The 26,296-nt window shown below is 44.2% G+C and overlaps 1 protein-coding gene across 2 annotated transcripts in view; it reads left to right on the top strand.

Moving 5' to 3' along the window:
* MPP1 (membrane palmitoylated protein 1) overlaps nt 1-23,932 on the top strand; it is a 122,203-nt gene extending 98,271 nt beyond the window's left edge. For both annotated transcript variants that reach the window (XM_033945120.1, XM_033945119.1), the window contains exons 8-12: nt 4,443-4,523; nt 13,684-13,764; nt 19,177-19,379; nt 20,267-20,341; nt 22,326-23,932. In XM_033945120.1, coding sequence (XP_033801011.1) covers nt 4,443-4,523; nt 13,684-13,764; nt 19,177-19,379; nt 20,267-20,341; nt 22,326-22,502 — 617 coding nt within the window. In that variant the 3' untranslated portion in view covers nt 22,503-23,932. The remainder of the gene's footprint in view (nt 1-4,442; nt 4,524-13,683; nt 13,765-19,176; nt 19,380-20,266; nt 20,342-22,325) is intronic.
* Nucleotides 23,933-26,296: the final 2,364 nt, after the last annotated feature.

The raw sequence follows: 26,296 nt of genomic DNA, 5'->3' as shown, positions 1-26,296 counted from the left end.
GAACATATCACCCCAGGTAGTGAGGGATCTGCATACCAAGTTTCATTCAAATCGGTCAAGCCGTTTTTGAATTACAGTGAGAATGGCAGCTTTGTACATTTTTTCCATTGACATGAATGGGTGAAATCTGATTTACTGTTTGTAGCTCCGCCCATGTGTGCAGGTGGGCTGCGAGACCCCCAGAACATATCACCCCAGGTAGTGAGGGATCTGCATACCAAGTTTTGTTCAAATCGGTCAAGCCGTTTTTGAATAACTGTGAGAATGGCAGCTTTTTACATTTTTTCCATTGACATGAATGGGTGAAATCTGAATTTATGTTTGCAGCTCCGCCCACGTGTGCAGGTGGGCCGCGAGATCCCCAGAACATATCACCCCAGGTAGTGAGGGATCTGCATACCAAGTTTCGTTCAAACCGGTCAAGCCGTTTTTGAATTACAGTGAGAATGGCAGCTTTGTACATTTTTTCCATTGACATGAATGGGTGAAATCTGATTTACTGTTTGTAGCTCCGCCCACGTGTGCAGGTGGGCTGCGAGACCCCCAGAACATATCACCCCAGGTAGTAAGGGATCTGCATACCAAGTTTCGTTCAAATCGGTCAAGCCGTTTTTGAATAACTGTGAGAATAGCAGCTTTTTACATTTTTTCCATTGACATGAATGGATGAAATCTGAATTTATGTTTGTAGCTCCGCCCACGTGTGCAGGTGGGCCGCGAGACCCCCAGAACATATCACCCCAGGTAGTGAGGGATCTGCATACCAAGTTTCGTTCAAATCGGTCAAGCCGTTTTTGAATTACTGTGAGAATGGCAGCTTTTTACATTTTTTCCATTGACATGAATGGGTGAAATCTGAATTTATGTTTGTAGCTCCGCCCACGTGTGCAGGTGGGCCGCGAGACCCCCAGAACATATCATCCCAGGTAGTGAGGGATCTGCATACCAAGTTGCGTTCAAATCGGTCAAGCCGTTTTTGCGTGATCGCGGCACATACACACACACACACATACATACCTCCGATTTTATATATATATATAGATTGTAAACCACTTCGTTCTGTTTTGCCAATTAAAACAATTTAGAAAATTTTAAATATACTCAGGGAATTATAGTTTATTTCATCTAAAGCAGGGGTGTCAAAGTCCCTCCTCGAGGGCCGCAGTCCAGTCGGGTTTTCAGGATTTCCCCAATGAATATGCATGAGATCTATTTGCAAGCACTGCTTTCATTGTATGCTGATAGATCTCATGCATATACATTGGGGAAATCATGAAAACCCAACTGGATTGCGGCCTTCGAGGAGGAACTTTAACACCCCTGATCTAGAGGAAGGGAATTTGGTGCTTTTGCCATTGTAGCTAGATAACTTTTCAAAGCAGTAGGATCAGAAACTGTTAGAAAGTGAAGGCAGCACACAGAAGTAAAGCTTGTTTGGAATTTTAAAACCTTGTGTTTAGTTAGGATTTATCCCAGTAGTGGCTGTAGATACTGCAGCGAAGCAAGTTCTTGGGATGAGACCAGCATTAGCTGGGAGACCTTAATCCTAGGGGTTTACTCGTTCCCACACTCCAGGCATTTAGTTATAAACCAGAGAAGTTTACTGTTAAAACAAAAATCAATCTGCAACACAGTGGGGGAAAAATATTGATAGTGGCAGAGAGACGAACCCAAAGTCAGCAATTTCCCCAGTTGAAATCTTTAGCTGTTATTCACTACTGAATTAGAAAACATATTTAATATAAATGTTCATTTTTCTGCCAAGTCTCAAACACGTATTGAATGGCTTCCAGGCCCTCCCACTCATCCAAGTTAAATTTTGTTTCCTCCTTTAACTTAGGAAATCTGAAGAAAGTCTTTTTTATCCATTTTTAAGTACAAGAACCCTTCAGTACCCTGGGCCAGACTCCCATCGCTCTGGGAGGGACCTCTTAGATGCTGCTCTACTGAGCCTCCTTCATGGTTAACTTCTGAAAGCAGAAAAGTAGAGCCTCCTATATTTCCTTTTCTTTGAGAACACGATCTCTTTTTCTGTCTCCCACTCTTTCCTCTCTAAACTAAACTAAACTAAACTAAAACTTAGCCTTATATACCAGGTCTTCAACCATGGGAAGCTCGACACGGTTAGCAATAAATTAATAAGAAAAATGCTAAAATACATGGAAATTAATTTTCAAAGTGTTTAGCAAATAGAAATGTTTTCAAGGATTTACGAAAAGATTGGAAGGAACTAAGACACCTCAAAATCAAAGGAAGATCATTCCATAATTGGGAGAATTTAAAAGCCAAAGAGAGGCTGAAATTCTTGATTCATTTAATTCCTTTTCTTGGAAGGGAGGGAAAGTTTAAATTGTTGGGTACCTCTCAGATATGAAAATCTATAAACATTCCATAGAAGAGGAACAAGAGGAATAAAAATACCATGTAAAATTTTAAAAATAATACATACACATTTAAACTGAATTCTGAGACAAACTGGGAGCCAGTGAAGGCTCAAAAATAAGGGAGTCACATGGTCACCCTTGAAAATGGGCAGCACCTCCCGCCCTCTTCCTTCACTGTCTCTGAACTAGAGAATGACAAGGGGATGGGGACCCGTGGTTAACTGTGGGGCATGGATGGGGACAGAGCCCACAGGGTGGGGGGCAGGGATGGGGTGAGGATGAGGACAGGGTCAGGGATTGAGCCTGCAGGGTACAGGGACAAACTTTTTCCCTGTGTCATTCTCTAAAAGCTTGAGATTAGTATCCATATGTAAAAACACAATCTTAATCATTGAATTCGGTTGCCAATTGTCTTTAAAAAAACCCAAAACAAAACAAAAAAACCTGCAGAAGCTGTTTTTGGATTTAAATGAAGCACTGTTAAATGACACCATTTGTGTCTAGTCTACCTTTGATGTGGCAAGAAGAGTCTTGTCTGCTGGTCAGACTCCTACCTTCTGCAACATCTTTCCATGTATGATAACATTAGCAACAGAGGCATTGCATGCAAATCTGTCTCATGAATATGCATTCTGGATGACCTGAAAATCAGAGTAATTAGGGATTCCTCTAAGTAATTAGGGATTAGGGCTGTTTATGGTTATATTTATTTCCATGTGTTATACTGCCCTTCAAAATGAAAATATCAAGGCAATTTACAATCAAATCAGAATCAGTAAAAATAAAAGAACTCCATTAAAAATTGACAGGAAAGCAAAAGGAAAAAAAGTGCGCTAACACAGAGAGCTGGAGAATCTCCCAAGAGTCTACAGGCCACAGGTAACCTGCCAGCCAGAGGAAAAAAGATGGTTTGTAGACTTGTTCTATACCACTTGTAGGAGAGTTCAGCTCTACAATAGAGGTAGCAAGTGGCACAGATAAGGTACCCTCAAGTAAAATAACCACTTCTCCATCCAAATATATAAAAAGGCAAGGCAAGACAATGATAGAGTGAAGAACATGTGCAGGTCTATCCTGAATTATCCCAGAGGAATGCCTATGTATCAAACCTTATGATACAAAAGTAGGAACTTGAAACGCTCTCCTGTTCGGGAAGTCGGTGAAGTTGAAAAAAATGAAGAAGTTGTGTGAGCAAATTTGTGGTGGGACCCACCAAATGTATGGCTTTCTGTCTTTTTGGATATCAGAGTCATTTAGCCACCAAGGAGTTAATATCGGCATAAATTACATTGGAGTACTCAAGGCAATCATGTTGCAATGATACAGTGGAGTAAAGTGTGTTGTGTAGCATCAAGATAATTACAAAACATCTGCCGTTATACTATTACTGCAGCTCATTACACCAGCTCTGGTTGTGAACCAGCTTAGATGACTTTGAGCAAGATGGCAGTATATAAACCTTTATAAATAAATCATTAGAATCCACCTCCCTCCAGATATGACTGTAGTATCTTAGACATTCTCAGTCACTAGTCTGAATGGAACAATTCAGACCTCTGTGGTGTTTTCTGAACTTCAAAGTCTGAACGCGGGAACGGTAGACATGGCAAACTAAGGGGAATATCCTTGAGGAAGCTGCAGTGAAACATAGTTCTATGTCAGAATAAGACTCCCCTAGCCGTTTCTCCTTTTATAGATGAGTATTGAAAAAGATTTAAAGAAAATTATTATAAGAACTGAATGATAAAGCAAGATATCTATACTGAGTGATTAACTGAAAGAGTATTGAGACCGATGACGAGAAGGGTGTGATAAGTCTATGCTTTATTCATGCAACTACACCACCAAGGTCTGAATTGTTCCACTCAAAATAGTGATTGTGAATGACTTAGATATTATACTCTGAATAAACATATTGAAGTGAGAGTGTATGCATGTGGATTTTGTATTATCTTAGATGTGTGTTTCAATGGATGGGGAATACTGTAACAGGAAGAAGGTATTACATTCAGACTAGTGCTGCTGAGTTTTTGATTCTTCTTTTATCTTTTTCTCTAGTTTTCGACCAGTTGGATGTCATTTCATATGAAGAGGTTGTACTGCTCCCAGCCTTCAAAAGGAAGACCTTGGTGCTTATAGGTAAATCTCATATCTGTGTTATTCTTGTATTAAAAAAGTTAACAGCACGAATAATGGAGAAAATGAACTTTAAGGACATCTTCAAATCTAAAGAAGCATATGCTGCACACAAGAGAGCTAGATGAGGCTACTGTTCCTAACACCCAGGGTGCTTTTTTTCAGTATTTAGTACTGAAATCTTTGTTTTTCTGTCTCTGCAGCAGTCACTAGGAAGTAGGCACCATAATTTCAAATGATTAAACGTGACAGATAACACAAATTATCCCTCTCTGGACACCGTGAAGGGGCTTGTTCACTATTGGGGAGGTGTTCAGCACCCACAGAGCTGGCTCCTGTGCCCTAGGAAGTTATGAAAGGGGAGGACTTGATTAAGGAGCAGAGTAATCATCTGCTTTGGTCTATCTTTTCCAGTTCTGTTATGTCATGTTATGTTAAATGGTATTTCTGTTCCAGCTTTACCTATTCAGTTCACAGATGGATTATAAAAATCAAGAGCTTGGGCTTATGAGACCGAGAATTACATTGGTTAGGATGGTAATTTCCATGATAGATTGATGAGTCTGTAATACGTTTGGATTTTGAGTTAGTGTTGTTTTAGTCCACAGTAGATCCAGGCTCTTAAGTAGGCAAGATGTAAGAATTTTCTGAGTCTAATTTGGCATAGGATTTAGTTTATAGTAGGTTCAGGATCTTGGAAGAGAAAAGCTTTTAATAGCTTCCTGAATCTGAGGTAGTGATCACATAGGTGCAATTTGAGAGGATAGATTTACAAATTGGTATTGAATCTAATCTAATCTGGGATTTATGAGTTGTGCTATGCCTACAAAGGTTCAAGGCGACTTACAATACAGCTTATGGAGACTTACAATACAGCTTATACAGTTTAAGAATGCTATAAAGGTATTACAAAACTTGGGGAATCTTTGAGGTAGAGATTATCGTACCTTGCTTTAAAAAGGTACAGCTCAGAGGTGCTATATTAGCTGAACATGAATGGGCAAAGATATCAGTCTGGTAGATTTCAGGTTCTTGAACATTGGGAATTTCAGTTGGAGGAGATTTCTAATTGGATATCTGGAGGAACCTTGGAGTAGTATTTGTAGATCTGTTAGATAGTTAGGTGCATTGCCACTTATGATTTTGTATACTGTGATGCCTAGTTTGAACTGTTTGTGACAGACAACCAGAGTAGTTTCTTGTAGTAAGGCTGTAAATGTTTAGGTTTACAGAGCCTGATAAGTTTAATTGTTGAGTTTTGTACTAACTGTAGGCATTTTATGAGTGATTTAGAGCAGATAGCTAGTGCTAGATTGCAGTAGTCTAGTCTTGATAAGATTAGTGATACTAGGATTCGGAATGGTTAGGTGTCAAAATATTTTCTTATAGATCTGTTTTCTCATAATCAGAAATGTTTGTTTGACTATGGATTGTACATATTGATGCATGGTTAGGGGATTGTCTATTTCAACTCGTAGTAGTTCCAAGGGGAGTATCTGTGGTCATTTTGAGAGCCTATCCAGAGGAATTTTGTTTTATTTTTGTTTCGCTTGAGACAGTGAAACTCCGATGCGCTAAGGTCCATGTTAAAATCCACGTGGGTTGCTGTAGTGCCAGTACATTTTCCGATTTGAAAATAGAAAGTGATGCTCAAATGTAAATGAGGTTGACGGTCATCTGTAGAAATCCCAATCGTTGGAGAAAGCGACTGACACATGCGCAGAATAGTTCACAGTAAGAGGCATAAATGTACACATGCACCAGGAGATACTAAGTTGTAGGCATGCATGAGCATGAAAGCAATGTTACTTACCGTAACAGTTGTTATCCAGGGACAGCAGGCAGCTATTCTCACTAGTGGGTGATGTCATCAGACAGAGCCCCGGTACGGACGTCTCACAAGCACGTGTTGCTTGTAGAAACTTAAAGTTTCTAGATGCCCGCACCGCGCATGCGCCGGTGCCTTCCTACCCGGAGATCCGGGCGTGTCTCCTCAGTTCAGGTAGCTAGCCTGAGAAGCCAACCCAGGGGAGGTGGGTGGGACGTGAGAATAGCTGCCTGCTGTCCCTGGATAACAACTGTTACGGTAAGTAACATTGCTTTATCCCAGGACAAGCAGGCAGGTATTCTCACTAGTGGGTGACCTCCAAGCTAACCTCAGTGGGATGGAGGGGGAGTTGGCGACTTAAGAGAATAAATTTTTCAATACTGTTTGGCCAAACTGTCCATCCCGTCTGGAGAGGGTATCCAGACAATAATGTGAGGTGAATGTGTGAACCGAGGACCAGGTGGCAGCCTTGCAAATTTCCTCGATTGGTGTTGATCTGAGGAATGCTACTGAGGCTGCCATTGCTCTGACCTTATGGGCTGTGACCTTACAAGGAAGTGATAATCCAGCCTGGGCATAGCAGAAAGAGATACAAGCCGCCATCCAGTTAGAGATGGTGCGCTTTGATACGGGTCTTCCCAACTTGTTAGGATCGAAGGAGACAAAAAGTTGAGGAGTGGTTCTGTGTGGCTTAGTGCGATCCAGGTAGAAAGCCAAGGCACGTTTACAGTCTAGAGTGTGAAGGGCCGATTCTCCGTGGTGAGAATGAGGCTTAGGGAAGAATACTGGAAGTACAATGGATTGGTTGAGATGAAATTCGGAGACCACCTTAGGCAGGAATTTCGGGTGAGTGCGGAGGACCACCTTGTCATGGTGGAATACTGTGAATGGTGGGTCCGCCATCAATGCCTGGAGTTCGCTGACTCTGCGAGCGGACGTAAGGGCTACAAGGAAAAGCACTTTCCAGGTGAGATACTTCAGAGGGGCCCTGTTGAGTGGTTCAAACGGGGGCTTCATGAGGTGGGAAAGGACTACATTGAGGTCCCAAACCACTGGGGGCGGTTTGAGAGGAGGGTTAACATGGAAGAGTCCTTTCATAAATCTGGCGACCACCGGATGGGCCGAGAGGGGTTTCCCTTGTAGAGGCTGGTGGAACGCCGCAATAGCGCTCAGGTGGACTCGTATGGATGTGGACTTGAGCCCAGATTGAGATAGGTGCAGGAGATAGTCCAGCACGGAGGATAAGGAAGCTCGCTGAGGTTCCTTTGACTTAGAAACGCACCATGAGGAGAATCTGGTCCATTTCTGGGAGTAGCATTGTCGAGTGGCGGGCTTCCTGGAAGCTTCCAAGACCTCCCTCACTTCTTGTGAGAATTGGTGAGGGGTTACGTTGAGAGGAACCAAGCTGTCAGGTGGAGAGACTGCAGGTTGGGATGAAGTAGTGATCCTTGATGTTGAGTAAGTAGTGAAGGAAACACTGGAAGTGGTACTGGTTCCCTGCTGCTGAGTTGAAGTAGGAGGGAGAACCAAGGTTGTCTGGGCCACCGAGGAGCTATTAGGATCATGGTGGCCCGTTCGAGTTTCAGCTTGACCAGAGTCTTCTGGATCAGCGGGAATGGTGGGAACGCATATAGAAATCGTTTCCCCCAGTTCAGTAGAAAAGCATCTGCCTCGAGGCGATGAGGAGTGTAGATCCTGGAGCAAAACTGAGGCAGTTTGGCGTTGTGGGGAGCCGCGAAGAGGTCTATCTGAGGCGTCCCCCATTGCGTGAAGATTTGGTGAAGGGGGTTGGAATGGAGAGTCCATTCGTGCGGTTGTAGCAGACGGCTTAGTTTGTCTGCTAGGACGTTGTTCTCCCCCTGGATGTATACTGTTCTGAGTAGGGCGTTGTGGCGCACCGCCCAGTCCCAGACTCGTAGAGCTTCCTGGCAAAGGAGGGACGAGCCCGTGCCCCCTTGCTTGTTGATGTAATACATGGCAGCCTGTTTGTCTGTGCGAATGAGGATTACCATGTCGTGAAGTAGATGTTGGAAAGCTTGGAGCGCATTGAAGATGGCTCTGAGTTCCAGTAGATTGATTTGGTGTAGTCTTTCCGCACTGGTCCAGAATCCTTGGGTGCGGAGACCCTCCAGGTGGGCCCCCCATGCGTAATTCGACGAATCGGTTGTGAGAACTTTCTGATGGGGGGGAGAGTGCATCAGCAAACCTCTGGATAGATTCGAAGAGGTCATCCACCAAAGTAGAGACTGCCGAAGAGCAGGTGTGACTACGATGCGTTTGGATAGTGGATCGGATGTCTGATTCCACTGTGATGCCAGGGTCCACTGGGGAATCCTGAGGTGGAGTCTGGCAAAGGGTGTCACGTGTACTGTGGAGGCCATATGGCCCAGGAGCACCATCAGTTGTCTCGCCGGTATGGTTTGGTGAGTGACCACCGACTGGCAGAGATGAAGAAGAGACTCCATGCGTTGCCGGGGCAGGAATGCTCGGAGTCGGGTGGTGTCCAGGACCGCTCCGATGAAGGGGAGGGACTGGGTGGGTTGTAGATGGGACTTGGAGAAGTTGATCTCGAAGCCCAAATTCTGGAGGAAGTAGGTTGTGGACAAGGCCGCCGAAGTGACCTCTGGGGCTGACGGGGCCTTGATGAGCCAGTCGTCGAGGTATGGAAAGACCTGTAGACCCCTGTCCCGGAGTGCTGCGGCCACTACCACCAGGCACTTTGTGAAGACTCTGGGGGACGAAGATAGGCCGAATGGTAGCACTCGATACTGTAGGTGCAGATTTCCCACCCGAAATCTGAGGAACTTTCGGGAGGCCGGGGATGTGAGTGTAGGCCTCCTTGAGATCCAAGGAGCATAACCAGTCGTTCTGCTCGAGGAGGGGGTATAGAGAAGCCAAAGTCAACATGCGAAACTTCTCTTTGACCAGGAACTTGTTGAGGGCCCGAAGGTCTAAAATGGGTCGCAGGTCGCCCGTTTTCTTCGGGACGAGGAAGTACCGGGAGTAAAACCCTCGGTTCAATTGGTCTGACGGGACCGTCTCGACAGCCCGAAGCTGAAGTAAGGTTTGGACTTCCTGAAGAAGAAGGGCGGTCTGCGTCGAGCTTGGAGGATACTCTCTTGGAGGATGGTCCGGGGGGACCCGGTGGAATTGAAGAGAGTATCCTTCTCTTATGATGGAGAGGACCCATAGGTCCGTGGTTATGGCCTCCCATCGGTGGTAAAAAAGATGGAGGCGGCCCCCTATGGGAGAGGCCGAGGTTATGCTCCCGGGAGGGGCGTCAAAAGGGCTGGGGAGCCTTAGGTACAGCCGGTGGCTGGAGTTTTTGCTGAGACTTCTGGGGGGGTTGTCTCTTCGCAGGCTGTCTCGCAGCGGGCGTTTGTCTGGGCATGTAACGCTGCTGGTAAATCAGGGGTGGCCTGGAGGGTCGAGACTGTTGAGGTTTGGGTTTGGGCCGTAGGATGGATTGAAAGGATTTTTCATGATCCGACAGCTTCTTGGTAACAGTTTCGATAGACTCATCGAACAGGTCAGCTCCAGCACATGGTACGTTGGCGAGTCTGTCCTGTAGGTTGGGATCCATATCGATAGTACGGAGCCATGCCAGGCGACGCATAGCTACCGCGCTTGCGGCGGCGCGTGCCGAGAGTTCGAATGCATCGAAGGAGGATTGCATCAGCTGGAGTCGTAATTGGGAGAGGGAGGCTACCACTTCCTCGAACTCGAATCGAGCTTGGTTGTCTATGAACGGAGTGAACTTGCGGAGTACCGGCAAGAAGAACTCCAGATAGGAAGAGAAAAATAAGTTGTAGTTTAGTACCCGTGACGCCATCATGGAGTTTTGGTAGAATTTTCTACCAAATTTGTCCATCGTTCTTCCCTCTCGGCCCGGCGGTACAGAGGCGTAGACCTGGGAGGGATGAGAGCGTTTAAGGGAGGACTCGACCAGTAGGGATTGGTGGGAGAGTTGGGGGCCCTCGAACCCTTTATGGTGCACGATGCGGTATCGAGCATCGAGTTTGCTGGGGATCGCCGGTATGGAATACGGCGTTTCGAAGCACTGCATGAAGGTCTGGTCCAGTAATTTATGCAAGGGGAGCCGAAGCGACTCCGTTGGAGGGTTAGGTAAGTGCATGGTGTCCAGATACTCTTTGGAGTATCTGGAGCCCGTGTCAAGGGTCACATCCAGATCATCCGCCATTTGTCGGAGGAATGATGAGAAGGACAATTGTTCCGCCAGCGTCGGTCTGTGGGACGGGCTGGAGGAGGATGAGGCCTCCAGGTCCGTGGACATCGGGGAGTGACAAGGAGAATCGGGTACCGGTGTCTCCTCGTACTCCGGGCCCCTCGGAGGGGACACCTCTGATGAGGAGTATCCCCTACGTTGCAGTTTTTTCTGCGGTGACACCTCCGAATGGCGTGAGGAGTGCCAGGATGAGTGTCTCGATCGGTGCCCGTCTCGGTGGCGGGACGGGGATCGGGATCGTCTGTGCATCGCATGGTCTCCCGAGGCCCCCAAGTGGATAGGGCTGGAAGCGGTGGATCGCAACTGGGTTTGCGATGCGGGTTCTTGCGATGCTACCCAAGTCTGGTAAGGAGTACGGAAGAACTCTTCCTGACTATGCCCAGGGCTTCGAGTATCGAGCGGAGGTCTGGTCCCATGTTGGCGCGGAGGCGTAATGGGTTCTAATGGCGGCATATCGGTAAGGGAGGCTTGCCGCGTGGGCATCGCCGCCCTCCCCCGTTCGTCCTCGTCGGTTGTCGAGGTCGAACGGTGTGGGGGAGGGGGAGGGGGCGGACCGCCCCTTTGGATCGGTACCGGGAGGTCACCCTGTATGGCAGCGATGAGCCCGGGTCCGATGGTCTGCATGAGCTCAACGAATTGAGCTTCCAGCACGGACCGTAGCGAAGCCGATAGGGAGGGATCCGCACCGAAAGGGGGTCCTCCTGCACGGACATCGCGCTCCTTCGAGGTCGAGTGCTTCTGCTTAGTAGCTTTCGGCACTTTGATGACCATTGGTGGCACTGTGGAAGGAAGAGGTACCTGAACCGAGGAGACCGGGGCAGGCACCGACGTCGAGCTCGTGGATGGTGTCGGGGTGAGCGATGCCGGTTTCACCACACTCGATGCAGGGGTGGTCGATGCCGGTTTCGCCCGAACCGGGGAGGTATCAGATGAAGTGGAGGCTGTGGGATCCTTAGCTGCGTCCATCTTGAACATCGATTCCCACAATAGGCAACGCCGCTTGAATGAGCGTGCCGTAAGGGTAGAGCAAGGCCCGCACGATTTCGGGATGTGGTCAGGGCCCAAACACTGCAAACAGCGCCAGTGAGGGTCCGTGAGTGAAATCGCGCGTTGGCACTTGCTGCACTTTTTAAACCCGGTGATTGGCCGGGACATAGGCCGGAAAATCTCCGCCGCGAGGTCGAAGCCAGTGGGCCTGAGCCACGTGGCCGGCCCGTTCGACCCGCCGGAGGAAATAATCTTCTTTTTTTTTTTTTTTTTTTGAAAAAGAAAAGAACTGTTAACTGTAATTAAAAGAAAACGAAAACGCGGACAAGGAAGGCAAATTTAACTGAATTCAGCTAGCGCATGAAGAAGTTGAACTTCTCAGCTCCGCGGAAAAGAAAGAACTGAGGAGACACGCCCGGATCTCCGGGTAGGAAGGCACCGGCGCATGCGCGGTGCGGGCATCTAGAAACTTTAAGTTTCTACAAGCAACACGTGCTTGTGAGACGTCCGTACCGGGGCTCTGTCTGATGACATCACCCACTAGTGAGAATACCTGCCTGCTTGTCCTGGGATAATTATAGGCGTGCCTTATTGTAGCACACCATAGGCGCCCATGATGTGTCCATGGATCCCATTGAAGGGAGAGGGAGGAAGGGGCGGAGAATTACCTACAAGCAAACCATACAAATATGAAAATACAAGATACGTACGCTTTTTTCTACGCTGCTTCAGCAGGACATGGCGCCCTTACTCTGTATTTTTTGTTTTTGAACTTATAACAAACATGCATGATATGCGCCTTTGACACACACACATGAGATGTGCTTCTAACACAAGTGTATAAATGCTACCAGCACCTCCAGACCTGCTGTTAAGTTTGGACTGTTAAAGGCCAGTGCTTCATTTTGTGCATCATCAAGCAATGTCTGGGCATTGCCCGGAATGCCCATTTTAATATTGATGAGCTATTTTCAAAACGATTATCGGAGGCTGCTACAAAGCATGGAAAAGACCTTGATTAACCAATTTATGCATCAGACGCTGATATACTTTCACACTAAACCGGTTAGAACTGGTTTAGCATTGTTAAAAGAGTATCGGGGCCTGAGTGAGGATCCTGTTTTTAATTATGTGTTTTGATGGTACATAGTGCGTCAGATTTGTCTCAGCCCCTCCTCTCCTTTGGCTGCAGGCTGCTGCCTGGGAGGGGAGGGGTTAGATAAACAGAGCAGTGGACCCTGTATGCTATATCAAGGACAATACCAGAAGCACCAGAACCTGGCAATTGTCCATAATTAACCATTTTTCAACCTATAATTTAATTACTATTAGCACTATTATGGGTTTTTTTTTTTAATTGGTTTTCTCCTTTTAACTGTTACTTTGACCCACACATAGAGAAAGTTTTTCACAGCAATAAGTTTTCCGAAATCTGAGCCTCTCGGCCTCTTTCACCCCATTCTTTTCTCAGAGGAAACATAAGTAGGTAGGTGCACTGCTCTTACTCCTTTTGCTGGCAGAAGGGAGGATGGGAAGGACAGAGGATCATGCTGTTGTTGAGGACAGTTGCCCTGAATTTTTTCCTCTCCTGCAAAGTATGACCCTACTTCTGAGTAAATGCATTCTTCAGTTAAACCTCCAAATATGTCATTAAATATATTCATTAGTTTGTTAGAAAAACATGTTAGAGTTTCATTGGGTATTCTTACCTGGACTGATATTTCATTTTAAATGCTAAGCAGACATAGGCTGAAGTCCAGGCAGCAGCAAATCATGCACATCTTCTCATTGTCTTTCCTCCTATTTTAATTTCACTTCCCACAGTTCTCTTTGGGTTGTGAAATACCTATCATCCTAAGCTCAAGGGCTTTACCACTGACCCTCTTCATCCTGAACTTTGAGCTCTGCTGTTTCACTTCCCACAGTTCTCTTTGGGTTGTGAAACACCTGTCACCCTAAGCTCAAGGGCTTTACCACTGACCCTCTTCATCCTGAACTTTGAGCTCTGCTGTTTAACCTCTGCTTCTCCGTATGAAAGATGCTTGGAAATAACATCTTCCAAATTCAACCTTCCTTTTGATCACCTTTTTTTCTCTACACAGGTGCAAGTGGTGTTGGGCGGAGCCACATTAAAACTGCCCTGTTGAGCCAGTATCCAGAGAAGTTTGCCTATCCAGTTCCCCGTAAGTAATCCTTTTACATCTGAATAGAGAATGGGAATCCATCATTCAGTGGCTCTGACTGGGATCTACGGTCAACAGGAGAAAAGTGTGGAGTAGCAGTTAAGAGCTACAGCCTCGGCACCCTGAGGTTGCGGGTTCGAACTCTGTGCTGCTCCTTGTGACCCTGGGCAAGTCACTTAATCCTCCAGTGCCCCAGGCACATTAGACAGATCATGAGCCCACTGGGACAGATAGGGAAAATGTTTGAATACCTGATTAGTAACGTATTCTGAGCTCCTTTGGGAGGATGGGCTAAAATTCAAATAAATAAAACTTGCGCAGCGAAATCTTGCTAGTGCTTACTAAGGATCGACATTGCAGCCTGCTGGGACAGATAGTGAAACACTTAGGGCTCCTTTTACGAAAGTGCGCTAGGGCTTTAACGCGCGGAATAGCGCGCGCGCTAGACCTTAATGCCGGTGTTAGTTCTAGAAGCGTAGCTGGAATAGCAGTGGGGCCAGAGACCCCAGGGGGCCCCTGTGTTCTTCCAAGAGGTGAGGGGGGATACGATGGAATACTTGTTTCAGTGAGCTAAGGCTATTTTCAGTGTTTGGTTCACAAATAACAAATACCCAAATTTGGAGTTGTTCTTAAAAAAAAAAATTGTTTACTAAGGTACTTGTGACATGGTGACTCAGGCCCCAAGGCAGGAAAGGTTTCCCTGCAAGTAAGACTGGTTTTATTTTTGTAAATCTCTTTTATTGGCAAGCAAACACATAAGAACATAAGCAATGCCTCTGCTGGGTCATACCAGAGGTCCATCGTGCCCAGCAGTCCGCTCATGCGGTGGCCCATCAGGTCCAGGACCTGTATAGCAATTCTCTATCTATACCCTTCAATCCCCTTTTCCTTCAGAAAATCATCTAATCCCTTCTTGAAACCCAATAGCGTACTCTGTTCTATCACTCCCTCTGGAAGTGCATTCCAGGTGTCCACCACCCTTTGGGTGAAGAAGAACTTCCTAGCATTGGTTCTGAATCTGTCCCCTCTCAATTTTTCTGAATGCCCTCTCGTTCTTGAAGTTTTTGAAAGTTTGAAGAATCTGTCCCTCTCCACTTTCTCTATGCCTTTCATGATCTTGTAAGTCTCTATCATATCCCCTCTAAGTCTCAGCTTTTCTAGGGAAAAGAGCCCCAGTTTCTCTAATCTTTCAGCATATGAAAGGTTTCCATACCCTCTATCAGTCATGTCGCTCTTTTCTGAACCCTCTCGAGTATCGCCATATCCTTCTTGAGGTACGGTGACCAGTATTGGATGCAGTACTCCAGATGCGGGCGCACCATCACCCGATACAACGGCAGGATAACATCCTTCGTTCTGGTTGTAATACCTTTCTTGATAATACCTAGCATTCTGTTCGCCGCCTTTGAGGCCACTGCGCACTGTGCCGATGGCTTCATCGTTTCATTGAACAACAGCGGTCCGAGTACCGACCCCTGCGGAACACCACTCGTGACCCATCTCCAGTCTGAGTAGTGTCCCTTCACTCCTACCCTTTGCTTCCTACCCACCAACCAACCAATCAAAGAACATGCCATGACGAACAAGGGTACAAAGATATGAAAGCGCACAGCAGTGCAAAAAATAAAACAGAGCATCAAAGGGCAAAGCTGTAACTAAACAAACAATATAGACTGGTCTATAATGTAAGAAACTTACTGTTTTCTCTGGAGGAAGTTTTCCCCGCAGCATACCGGAGTGTCCGGGTCCTAGGGGGGGGGAAGGGAGTGGGGGGGTGTAGGGTCTGTTCTTGGGGGTAAGACTGGTTTTAAGTATGACTGTGCCTTATAAAAAAGGCATATGGAAAATATTCCCCATATTAGGAATCAACACCTGACCCTCTTCTCAGAGTTTCCTCACTAGGTGTGCCTCAAGTTGCCGGCTGACTGCATACAGATCATGCCTCTCGTGGAGAGAGGCATGTCCTGTAGACAGCCAGCGCTGGCGCCTCTTCCCCCCGGCATCTCTCTGCGCCTCTCCTGTTGAGCACCCCTCCCCCACTGACATCTCAGGGCCTGTCTGCAGGGCCTTCGCTCATATGCAGATGTCGGCATGACATCGTCGCATCTGTGTATTTCAGGGTGCCCTCCGGCAGGCCGCAGCGCTGGATAGTTTGCAAGACACTGCTCTAGCCGAATCTTGGTGCTTAGGTGCCACCATAGAATTCATGCTCTTTGTGCTGCATCTGGGCTTCTAACTTTGGCAACCAGTTACAGAATTGCCCCCCACCCCTATGATTTTCAGACTATTTCCAGGAAGAAAGCCAAAAAGAACAAAGAAGCTTCCAGGGACCTTCACTATATCAAATCCACTCAACATTAGAAGCCCTTCCTTAAGGAATGTCTTAGAAACAGTTGTGCCTCCTTTCTTGCATCAGTTATGGGTCTTTATATACATATTTAGAAAATAACAAATATGGTGGAACACTTGTAGTGTATATAATGTGATTTAAATCAAGGGAGAAAAAGACCTCAAAATACCCCAAAAATGTGATCAATAAGTCACAACCTTTTCGGGGTTGGGTATCATCACTGGTCAAAAAACCCTTGAGTGTTTAATTTTTAATTGAATTTTAAATTTTTTGATGCTTTCATAATTATTTTTTAAATGATGTTATAAATATATAACAATATTTTCTTCTTGTAAATGAGCATAAATTGACTAGCAACTTGTATATTCAAAATTCACATGATGTTTCTCTGTCTTAACTGTGAAATACTATTAAGCACTTATCTCAATAACCTGACGGAGGCCCAGCCCGTTTCGCACTGATGGGCTTCTTCAAGGGTAATGATAGGGCTTATTGGTGTGCCAGTATGATTTCAATGTTGCTCATCACTCTTAAACAAAAGAAGAAAAGAATAAACACATTATATCGATATTCTAGTGAACAAATCATCGGACTAATATTAAAATTTAAGGAGTAGCTACAAAAAGCACCAACTGCTTAATTATTAAAAGTAAAACATAGTTGTGAATCAAACTATTAAATAGATTATAAAACCTGCATGTCCATGTTTTTGTAGTAGTGCTTGCCACTTATAAAACTACTACTAATTTTATTGTTATCAATTTTTGACTGAAATAACGCTAAACGCTAAAATTTCACAACTGGTCAAAAACATTGATGACGTCAATGTAGATGACGTACATTCAACATATTAACTCTAATTGATTTCTCATATTAATATGTCTGAGGCAAGCAATTAGAAAATATTTGTTGAATTATATTCATTAACTCAATATACACTCAGTTAACATAATTATGTAATGTTGGACAAAAACTTAAAAAAACGCTGATGTATTTGTCTTAAAAGTGTGTCGGAGGCTACTCCACTAAATAGATGGAGAATATTATAAAATGGCATTCAATCGTTATCTGATGAATGAAGCCTGCTGTCAACATGACTGTTTGCTGAAAGATTTTCAAAAAACATTTAACAGCAACAGCAACAAACCTACATCTTTTTAAATTATATTTGATAAACATTGCTTTATGAAATTACTTGCCACTCATGGACCTGTTGTTCATTCTACCGACACAAACTTTTAACTAAAATGGCGCTCATGTTTAAACTGAATGCTGCAATTTTACAACCAATCAGAACTCAGATGACTTCGGAATGAATAACTTACTTTCAAACAACTTAGCGTTTGTTTTAAATATGTCTGCAGTTGGCTATCCAAAGAAGGTTTAATGTGGCGTCCATTCACTGAGTTTCCACTCAAACAGCATGATTATATATTAATAAATGGTGGCATATATATTACAACAACACTGATGGATTTAACATGAAAGTGTATCTGCAGATGTCTTTTTGCTAAGAGATTTTCAAAAAGCGTTTAACATCTGTCAATTTTAATTCTGTTTAAACAAATATATTTGATAAAAATACTTGCCACTCATGAAACTGCTGCTCATTCTGCCGACACAAACTTTAAGCTAAAATTGCGCTCGTATTTAAACTAAACGCTAAAGATTTGACAACCAATCCGAATTCTGATGATGTCAATGTAAATGACGTGCTTGCGAACAACTAGCGTTGATTTTTGATATGTCTACAACTAGCGACCTGGAAATGGTTTAAAATGACATCCAATCACTGATTTTCACTCAAACGACATAATCATACATTGATGAATAATGATGTATTCATTAAAACTGAATGTCAAAACATCACTAATATATTTAACATAAGAGTGTATCTGCGAATGTTATAATGAGTAAATGAAAATTGTTTTTAGCATGCAGGCACTATCTAAACTACTCTGTCAACACTGTTGTATGTCTATGAATAATGATATCAATACTAAAACTGAATAATCAAAACATTCTAGTTGATCAAAAATCTTTCTTATTATGAATAATTGCAGTGAAAAAATGAAATGCTGATCACTATGATCTGTTGGATGTATCAAAAACTATATAGAAAACTGCTTAATGAATAAACAGATAATATTGTAAAAAATAAAGCAGAAAATTTAGAAGAAAACATGCCAGTCTATCTGATTATTGAGTCCATCAGGTTCTAATGTGCATAATCTTGAGATCCATAGTTATTCTCGTCTCAAGAGAAGCTTATTGCGATCTCCGTACTTGAGGCAATTGAGGATTAAGTGACTGGACCCCAAATCACAAGGATCAGTAGTGGCATTTGATTACAGGTTGTGGCTGCCATTTTTAATCTGGAACTGGCACAGGCAGGAGCAACTGAGGTCGTTCCTATCTTCCCTATCCTAGCCACCAGGGCATCCATAAAGTGGATGTGGGGGACAGTCTATGGAAGTGGATTTATTTTGCTTGTTTGTTTTTCTGGAGAGGGGTGGATACTTTAGATGTGGCTTTTTTTCGAGGTGCCTTGGTTCAGAATAAGCTTCTACTGCACCATTTTGGGACACCTAAATGGAGGTGGCCAGTTGTAGAATTCCTCCCCCCCCCCTCCAATCAGACTGAAGACTGACATGATCCATGATTTGTAAAAAGAGGGAAGTGCATGCTTGTTGGGTCAAGGAAGCAAGGGAAAGCATAATTGTGCTGCTTTGAGAAAAGCAGAGATTTACCACTACTATTTATCATTTCTATAGCGCTGAAAGGCGTACACGGTGATGTACATTCAACGTGTAATAGACTGCCCCTGCTTAGAAGAGCTTACAATCTATTGTAATTAGGACAGACAGAACAAATGGGACAGACAGGGGTTGGGGAGTTTCTTGCAGAAGAATAATAGGGTTGGACCTAGGTATCTATTGAAAGCAGCCTTTTAGCTTAGATTTGAATACTTCTAGAGACGGATCTGAAACCAGGGTAAAAAAACACAGCAGAGGCTGCTATGGATGTGCACATTTCCTACTGCGATAATTCATTTCTTTCAGACACCACAAGGCCACAGAAGAAGAGTGAAGAGGATGGAAAGACGTATCATTTTATCTCTAATGATGAGATGAGCAAAGGCATCTCTACCAATGGTTTCCTGGAGTTTGGCAGCTACCAGGGGGATATGTTTGGCACCAAATTTTCTACAGTGCATACAATCCATGAGCAGGGCAAAATTGCCATTCTGGATATTGAGCCTCAGGTAGGAAGACAGTGAATTAGGCTAAATTACTTGTTTTGGGGGTGGGGGTGGGATAGAGCCTCTCGTCTCTGGGAACTGATCTTCTGACCCCGAACAAGGCATGGTTGGGCTTTTCCCAACCACAGAGAAGAACAATTTTACTGATGCTGAAAACCTGCTGAGTGTTCATCACCACTTCTCTGTTTACCATATGAAATGAAAACACTTGCTTTTTCCATGCTTTCTTGAATCCCAGTAGCTAGAGAATGACACAGTGGCAGTTACCCGCGGGTAACCCACCTAAACGGTGGTGAGGGGGGGGGGGAAGTGCTCATTGCGGGCACGGGGACAAGGCCATCCACTGCACCATGGAGTGATGAATGGCCTTGTCCCCACAGTTAAGGGAGGGAAGGCGCACGGTCACCGATCATGCGTAGCCCCCTCACTCCCTCCCTTTGGCCAAATCTATCTCTCCCCCCTTTACCTTTGCGGCGCTTTAGTAAAGAAACTTACTGAAGCCGATGAAGCCTGCCTGCCTGCAGTCGCATGTGTGGGCGGTTGTGTCAGAGGAGAAGCTTCCACCCCCACACACGTGACTGCAGGCACAGGCAGGCAGTCTTCGCCAGCCTCAGTAAAGCGCCGCAAAGGTAAGGGGGAGGGAGTGAGATTCTCGGGCTGCTGAAGGGCGGTGAGAGGAAAGGGTGGATGCGACGGGGAAGGGGTGGTGAAGGGGACGGCCTGGATGGGGCGGTGAAGGGGATGGTGGTCCAGTGATGAGGCAGTGACGGGGACAGATTTTTTCCCCTGTGTCATTCTCTACCAGTAGCCATATCAGCTGTGGAGCCTCTACCTGACGCCCTCTGCTGAGTTATCTGCTCAACTGCACTCATTTGTGTTTTTACTCTTAGACACTAAAAATTGTCCGGACAGCAGAATTGTCTCCATTTATTGTTTTCATCGCTCCAACAGACAAGGCTGAACAGGTGGGTACTGGGAATTGAATGGGCTGTTTACAGTTGAGGTGCTTGATTCCATTTTTGAAGGTACAAACTGCCTTCTTTCTCTGCTAAGCAGTAACAAAGCCCCAAAGACGTATGAAGTAGTACATTATACAGGACTCCAGTGCACAAGCAATGATTCAGGAATGCATTTAAAACTCAAAATATCTATGCTGTTGTGTGATGGTGGAAAAAGTGAAGGAAAGTGCTGTAGGTTGTGAGGGGGAAAAAAACAAATGTGGGTGCAAAGGATGGGAAGCACAAATGAAGGGATGCAAGGGGTTTATGGATGTGATTGGAGCGACACTTCTGATTACAGATTCCTTGCCCAGATTTAGGTTCCCTTTTTTCTTGCTCCCTGTTTTTCCCACACTATTCTTCTTCTATGCTTTTATCCTTCTTTATTTCCTCTGACCTCTGATCCCTTACTTGTTCACCATCCTGCTCCTTTCCCGGCGATGATTGCTAAGGTTCCTTTTTCCCAAATACATTAACTAGGCACATAAGACATACCAGAACATAACAATATTTTATTTATTTTACATATCTGTATCTATATAAAATGAGAATAGCAAACTCTGCCACAGGAAGCCAGGGGCTATACTTATCAGTATGCATCCACTGACAGAAACACTGTGCAGAAAGCAGCTCTGTGGATTACAAATGTGTAACTGCTTCATATGTTTTTGCATGCATATTGAGAGAGCTCTGTCTAGTGGATGCACCCTTAATTAAGTGCTCATTCACTATAGAGAAAACAGAGTACAGTACTCCCCCGATATTCACGGGGGTTCCTTTCCAGGAACCCCCCCCCCCCCCCGAATCTTGAAAAGCCGCGGCGACAGGAGAGGGCAGCCGGAGCGCTGGCGATTGAAGGAAATCACTCGTGGTATGCTCCAACTGCCTCTTCCTGCACTAAAGTCGGGCCTCACCAATCAGGAGCTGCTTTGACACGCAGTCGGAGCATACCGTGAGTGATCTCCTTAACTCGCCGGTGCTCCGGCTGCCCTCTCCTGCCCGGTCATTCGCGGTTGGAAAATATCATGAATGACTGGGGCCATGAATCGCTGACCGCGAATGACCGAGGGAGTAGTGTACGCAACTTGAATATGCTTTCTGTAGCTCTGGACATACCAATAATTAGAGAATGGGGGCCCAGTATTCAAAAGGAAATAGATTCATTCCTGCAGTTATTTAGATGTTTCCCTGAGCTGCAGCTATCCATTGATAGTATCATTCTATGGAGGGTGCTACTGAATGCCCTTGCAGACCACTGTGGTGCAATCCTGATGCTGCTGACACAATGGCACAGCATGGGGGTGGAGCCAACCGTTATCCAGGTGGCAGCAATATTCAGTTTGGTAACCAGATAATCATTCAAAAAAGCAGGATTGTACAAAAACTTTCCTAACATCCAATTAGCTATCTGAATAGTGGCACCAGTTATCAGTGAATCCAGATACTGGACCTGAATCCACAGCTGCTGGCATTATAACCCAAAACAGGAAAATACCGGTCCCTAAACCAAAATATTCTCGCAAAGCTCGTGCTTTTTTCATTTACCCGTCAGTGAAGGGTTGCAAATTTAAAAGATTTCATGAACATACACTGTTATATCAGGCTGCTCTCTGGGATAAAGATTTTAGGCAACTATTCTTTGTATCTATGTCAGATTTGGAGTTCAGAAGGCATTTGAAGACTTATTTATTTTCTAGATTTTGGGGTAATTAATCATCTTCATTGTTAATCTTTTGTAAATCGCTTAGATCCTCACAGTCATGCGGTCTCTAAGTCGATTTTATGTTTATGAATATTGGCTGGTGACTTTCAGTGGGCTATGATGAACTCTTACCTCCTCACTGAACTCATATAGAGCACTAAGGTGTCTTTTACTGCTGTGATTCAATATTCAGAATTGCTAATTTACTATGGATCAGGGCATTTCGTGATGTGTCGTTTCTCCCACTAGTCTGAATCCTTAAAGCATCTGCAGAAGGAATCTGAAGTGATCTGCAACAGATATGCACAGTACTTTGACCTGTCTCTGGTGAACAATGACGTGGAGGAGAGTATCAGAGTACTGCAGGAAGCTTTTGACCGGGCATGTTCTACCCCTCAGTGGGTTCCTGTCTCCTGGGTTTACTAAATTCATCTTGCCCTCAAGAACCTCCCATCATCAACAGGGGAAAAATGGCTGCCGTTCCTGACACACAGTCTCCTGCATAGACCTCACGGCGGTTTTTCTAAATACTGTTTTAAATGTTCTGCTAGGGCTAAGTGAATGCAATTTTGTGTTGTTTTTTTGCCAAATGCAAATACCTTGAAAGACATATGAGGAAAAGAATGTACCATGCCAAAAGTAAGCCAGTCTAAAGAAGGTAGAAGTTATACAATCTTGTTACCTACTACAAAGAGATGTAAAGTTTTATATTTGAGCCATGGAACTCCTACTAGAATTGGGAGATTGTGCCACCTTACCAGAGATACCAACCTTACTTCACATTATGAGAGAGAGACCAGTCCTAGTTTTTCAGCTTAACATCGTCATGTAAGGAATATGTTAGTGAAAAGCATTTGACAATCCACATTAATCATACTACATTGTTGTAGTTAGGAGCCACAAAAACATGTTGGTTAATAAACTTGATAATAAATGCATATTGCTCGGTGGAAGCTCCTGCAAATTTCAGCAGTCATGTTATACATTAAGGGGGAAATTCTGTAAATAGCGTCTAAAAAGATAGGTAGGCACCTATTGTGTGTCAGTCTCAGGCGCCTTTTACAGAATTGTGCCTATCTGCACCTAACTTAACTTAGGCACCTATAATGTAGGACAGAGTTTTAAAGACCTACATTCTAGGCACTTAAATCCTTTAGAGAATCACACCTAGTGGTACCTAAGTCCTTCTCTGCCCTTAACCACTACCACTTTGGCGTCAGGTGCCGCTAGACGCCATGCGATAGATGCCTAGCTTTTGTAGAATTGTGCCTAGCAAGATAGATGTCTATTGTTCAATTAATTTTTATTTTTTTAAGCTCCTAATTGAAGCCAATTTACTAATTAAGTTAAGCACCTAACCTTAGGCACCTATGTATTTAGGTGTCTAACGTTAGATGCCTTTTATAGAATTTGCCTCTAATTGTGGCTCTTCTTTTAGAACCTGTATTCAAGTTTTGAACATCTAAAAATTGGCATTTAGACATCCATATATCATGGAAATCCAAATCTTGATTTTATACAGTCAGGCAATGGATATCTAAAACTGCAGTATGTCCATGATCTGGCTGTGTTTTGGCTGGGACTAGGGAGGGCCAAAATATGGACTTCCAACTCCAATTTCAGGAAGGGATGACTGATGGATGCTATTATTTAGACTTGGTACTTGGCTCCTCCAAATTACAGAAAAGTGCTCTGATGAGCAGCTTGCCACAGGAGGGATTAAGATAGGTCACTTCCTTAATCCCACTAGCAAGGGTACAGGGCTGTAGAACAGCTTCAGGACCTATGGTACTAAAATCTTTTTTTTTAATTAATTTCTTAATATGCGGAGTTGAGGGGTGACCTAATAGTGTAGTGGGCAGCATACCAGGGGACCCATGTTTAAATCCCACTTCAGCTTTCTGTGATTTATATACATATTTTTCTTAATTATGAGCTCTCCAGGGACAGAGAAATACCTATTCAACTTGAATTTATAAGAAAACCGTAAGCCTAAAGGCTATTGAAGCATGTACATTCAGGTACAGTAACTATTTTTTTTTTCTGTGCTCAGAGAACTCACAATTAAAAAAAACCACAAAAAAACATTCACAACAGCCGAGCCCACTGCTTTAATCATGAAGCTACCCCTTTGCATTGATGTGTAGGGAATGATTAGGTTTTTACCTTGTTAATCTTCTTTCTAGTAGATATTCACTCAATCCCTGAACTTGTGGGTAGTCAACCTCTTTTTGCAAGAACTCTTCTTGCAAAAAGAGGTTCACTACCCACAAGTTCAGGAACAGATTTAAAACCTACTTCAGCTGTTGTGATTTTTTTTTTTTTTTTAATTATAGGGATCTAAATTGTAGGGAGCTTCATTTGCATTATATTGCTCCTCCTCCCATCCCTCTGGGCTGTCCTTCAACTCCTCAGTTCATATCAAAACAAACAGTCAGTCCTGGAGAGGAAACAGGAGGGATGGGGGCTCTCCTCATGAAACCTGTCTGTATTGCTCCTATCATCAAACATATAAGAAAAACAAATTCAACTATTTGCAATAAATAACAAGGTAAAAGACATACAAGTCACTCATTTGAGCACAACCTCCACTAAGAGTGTGGGAGATTTGTAAAGATATCCCCTCGATCAGGGGTGTCCAATGTCGGTCCACGAGGGCCACAGTCCAGTCGGATTTTCAGGATTTCCCCAATGAATATACATGAGGTCTATTTGCATGCACTGCTTTCATTGTATGCTAATAGATCTCGTGCATATTCAGTGGGGAAATCCTGTAAACCCGACTGGATTGCGGCCTTCGAGGACCGACATTGGACACCCCTACCCTAGATGCTTCAAACTGGTAGTTGTGGCCTCCATTCTTGTCAAGGCTAGACAAAAGAAACAAAATGTCTGAATTGTCAGGCTTTATTGAGGCAGGAAGCAGGCAAATTCACAGCTGACAGTGCAGGCTTCAGGAATAGAGTGTATGTGTACTAGAAAGAAGATTATCGAGGTAAGAACCTAATCTATCTTTCTTTCTTTCTAGTACGGCAGACACTCCAGTGCTCAAGCCCACTGTGGCCAATCCTGGGGTGAGCCTTGCTCCCAAGGGAATGGTCCCTGAGCCCTTCAACTGTTAGTGAAGGCTGTCCCAAGTGCGTGCACTGCAAAGCAGTCTGCCCCTTGGAAGCAGACTTTCGACCTGAGTCTGCACTGTCCCGCAGGGGATCCGCTGGAGTACCGAAAAGCCTCACAAACCAAAAAAATGAAATGAAAACACAAGCAGAAATGACAAGCCCCTACCGTCTCGCTTGTAGGAAGACAACAGATGAGGTGAAGGACAGCCCAGAAGGATGAGTGGAGGAGCAAAAGCATGCAAATGAAGCTCCCTACAAGAGTTCTCACAAGAAGAGGTTGACTACACACAAGTTCAGGAATAGACTGTCTGTCATATTAGAAGTGGCCATTTTATAACATGAATGTTCTTTATGGCCACAGTGACATCTATGGCCCTTGTTTTGCCTTGTTCATAATTTGGACATTGCAGTTTGTAAAATGGATGTTTGTGCTAGATGTCACCAGATTCTGTTCTAAAACACATGAGAAATGGATATCTGCATTCTGAGTTGGATGTCTTTTCCAATGTGCTGTTCTAAATCTCTTAGACACACTTAAGGCCAAATTAGCATCAAGGAAAATATGATAAAACAGAGAGCACCACCTACAGTATATGTGTAGTGTCCATAACTGGTTTATCAAGGCACATGCAGTTAAAAAAGAACCATGTCGTATTCTGCCCAACAGGCTGATTGGGAAGTCCTCCATCCTAACCGCTATAGTGTAGCACCAGTTTGAAACTAGGCACTATGATTTTTTTTTAGTCCTAATAAAGTCAAGAGGGATTGTAGAAGGCTAACATGTCTTTCTCACACACACACACAGGAAGAACACCAGCATCACCTCTGCTGCTGTGAATCATTCCAGCACATTGAAATAGTTTTTCAGGGGCTCATGTAATAAGAATAAGGTTTATTTTCTTTCTAGTATGCACCAGTGCTCTGTATCTTAGATTTTTAGACAAACTCTAGAAGGAACCAATAATAGCCAGATATATTGCTAAACCTTTACACAATATGCCTCAGTCTCACACAGGCAGAACAATTAAGCAATATTCTTCAGGTTCAAATTAACTGCTCCTGTCTTTTCTCTCATATAAAACTGTTAAACAAATAGGAAAG

Source organism: Geotrypetes seraphini, chromosome 5, assembly GCF_902459505.1.
Source record: "Geotrypetes seraphini chromosome 5, aGeoSer1.1, whole genome shotgun sequence".
Lineage (NCBI taxonomy): Eukaryota > Metazoa > Chordata > Amphibia > Gymnophiona > Dermophiidae > Geotrypetes > Geotrypetes seraphini.
The sequence above is the reverse complement of the archived record's forward strand: the minus strand, read 5'-3'. Positions and strand labels throughout refer to the sequence as shown.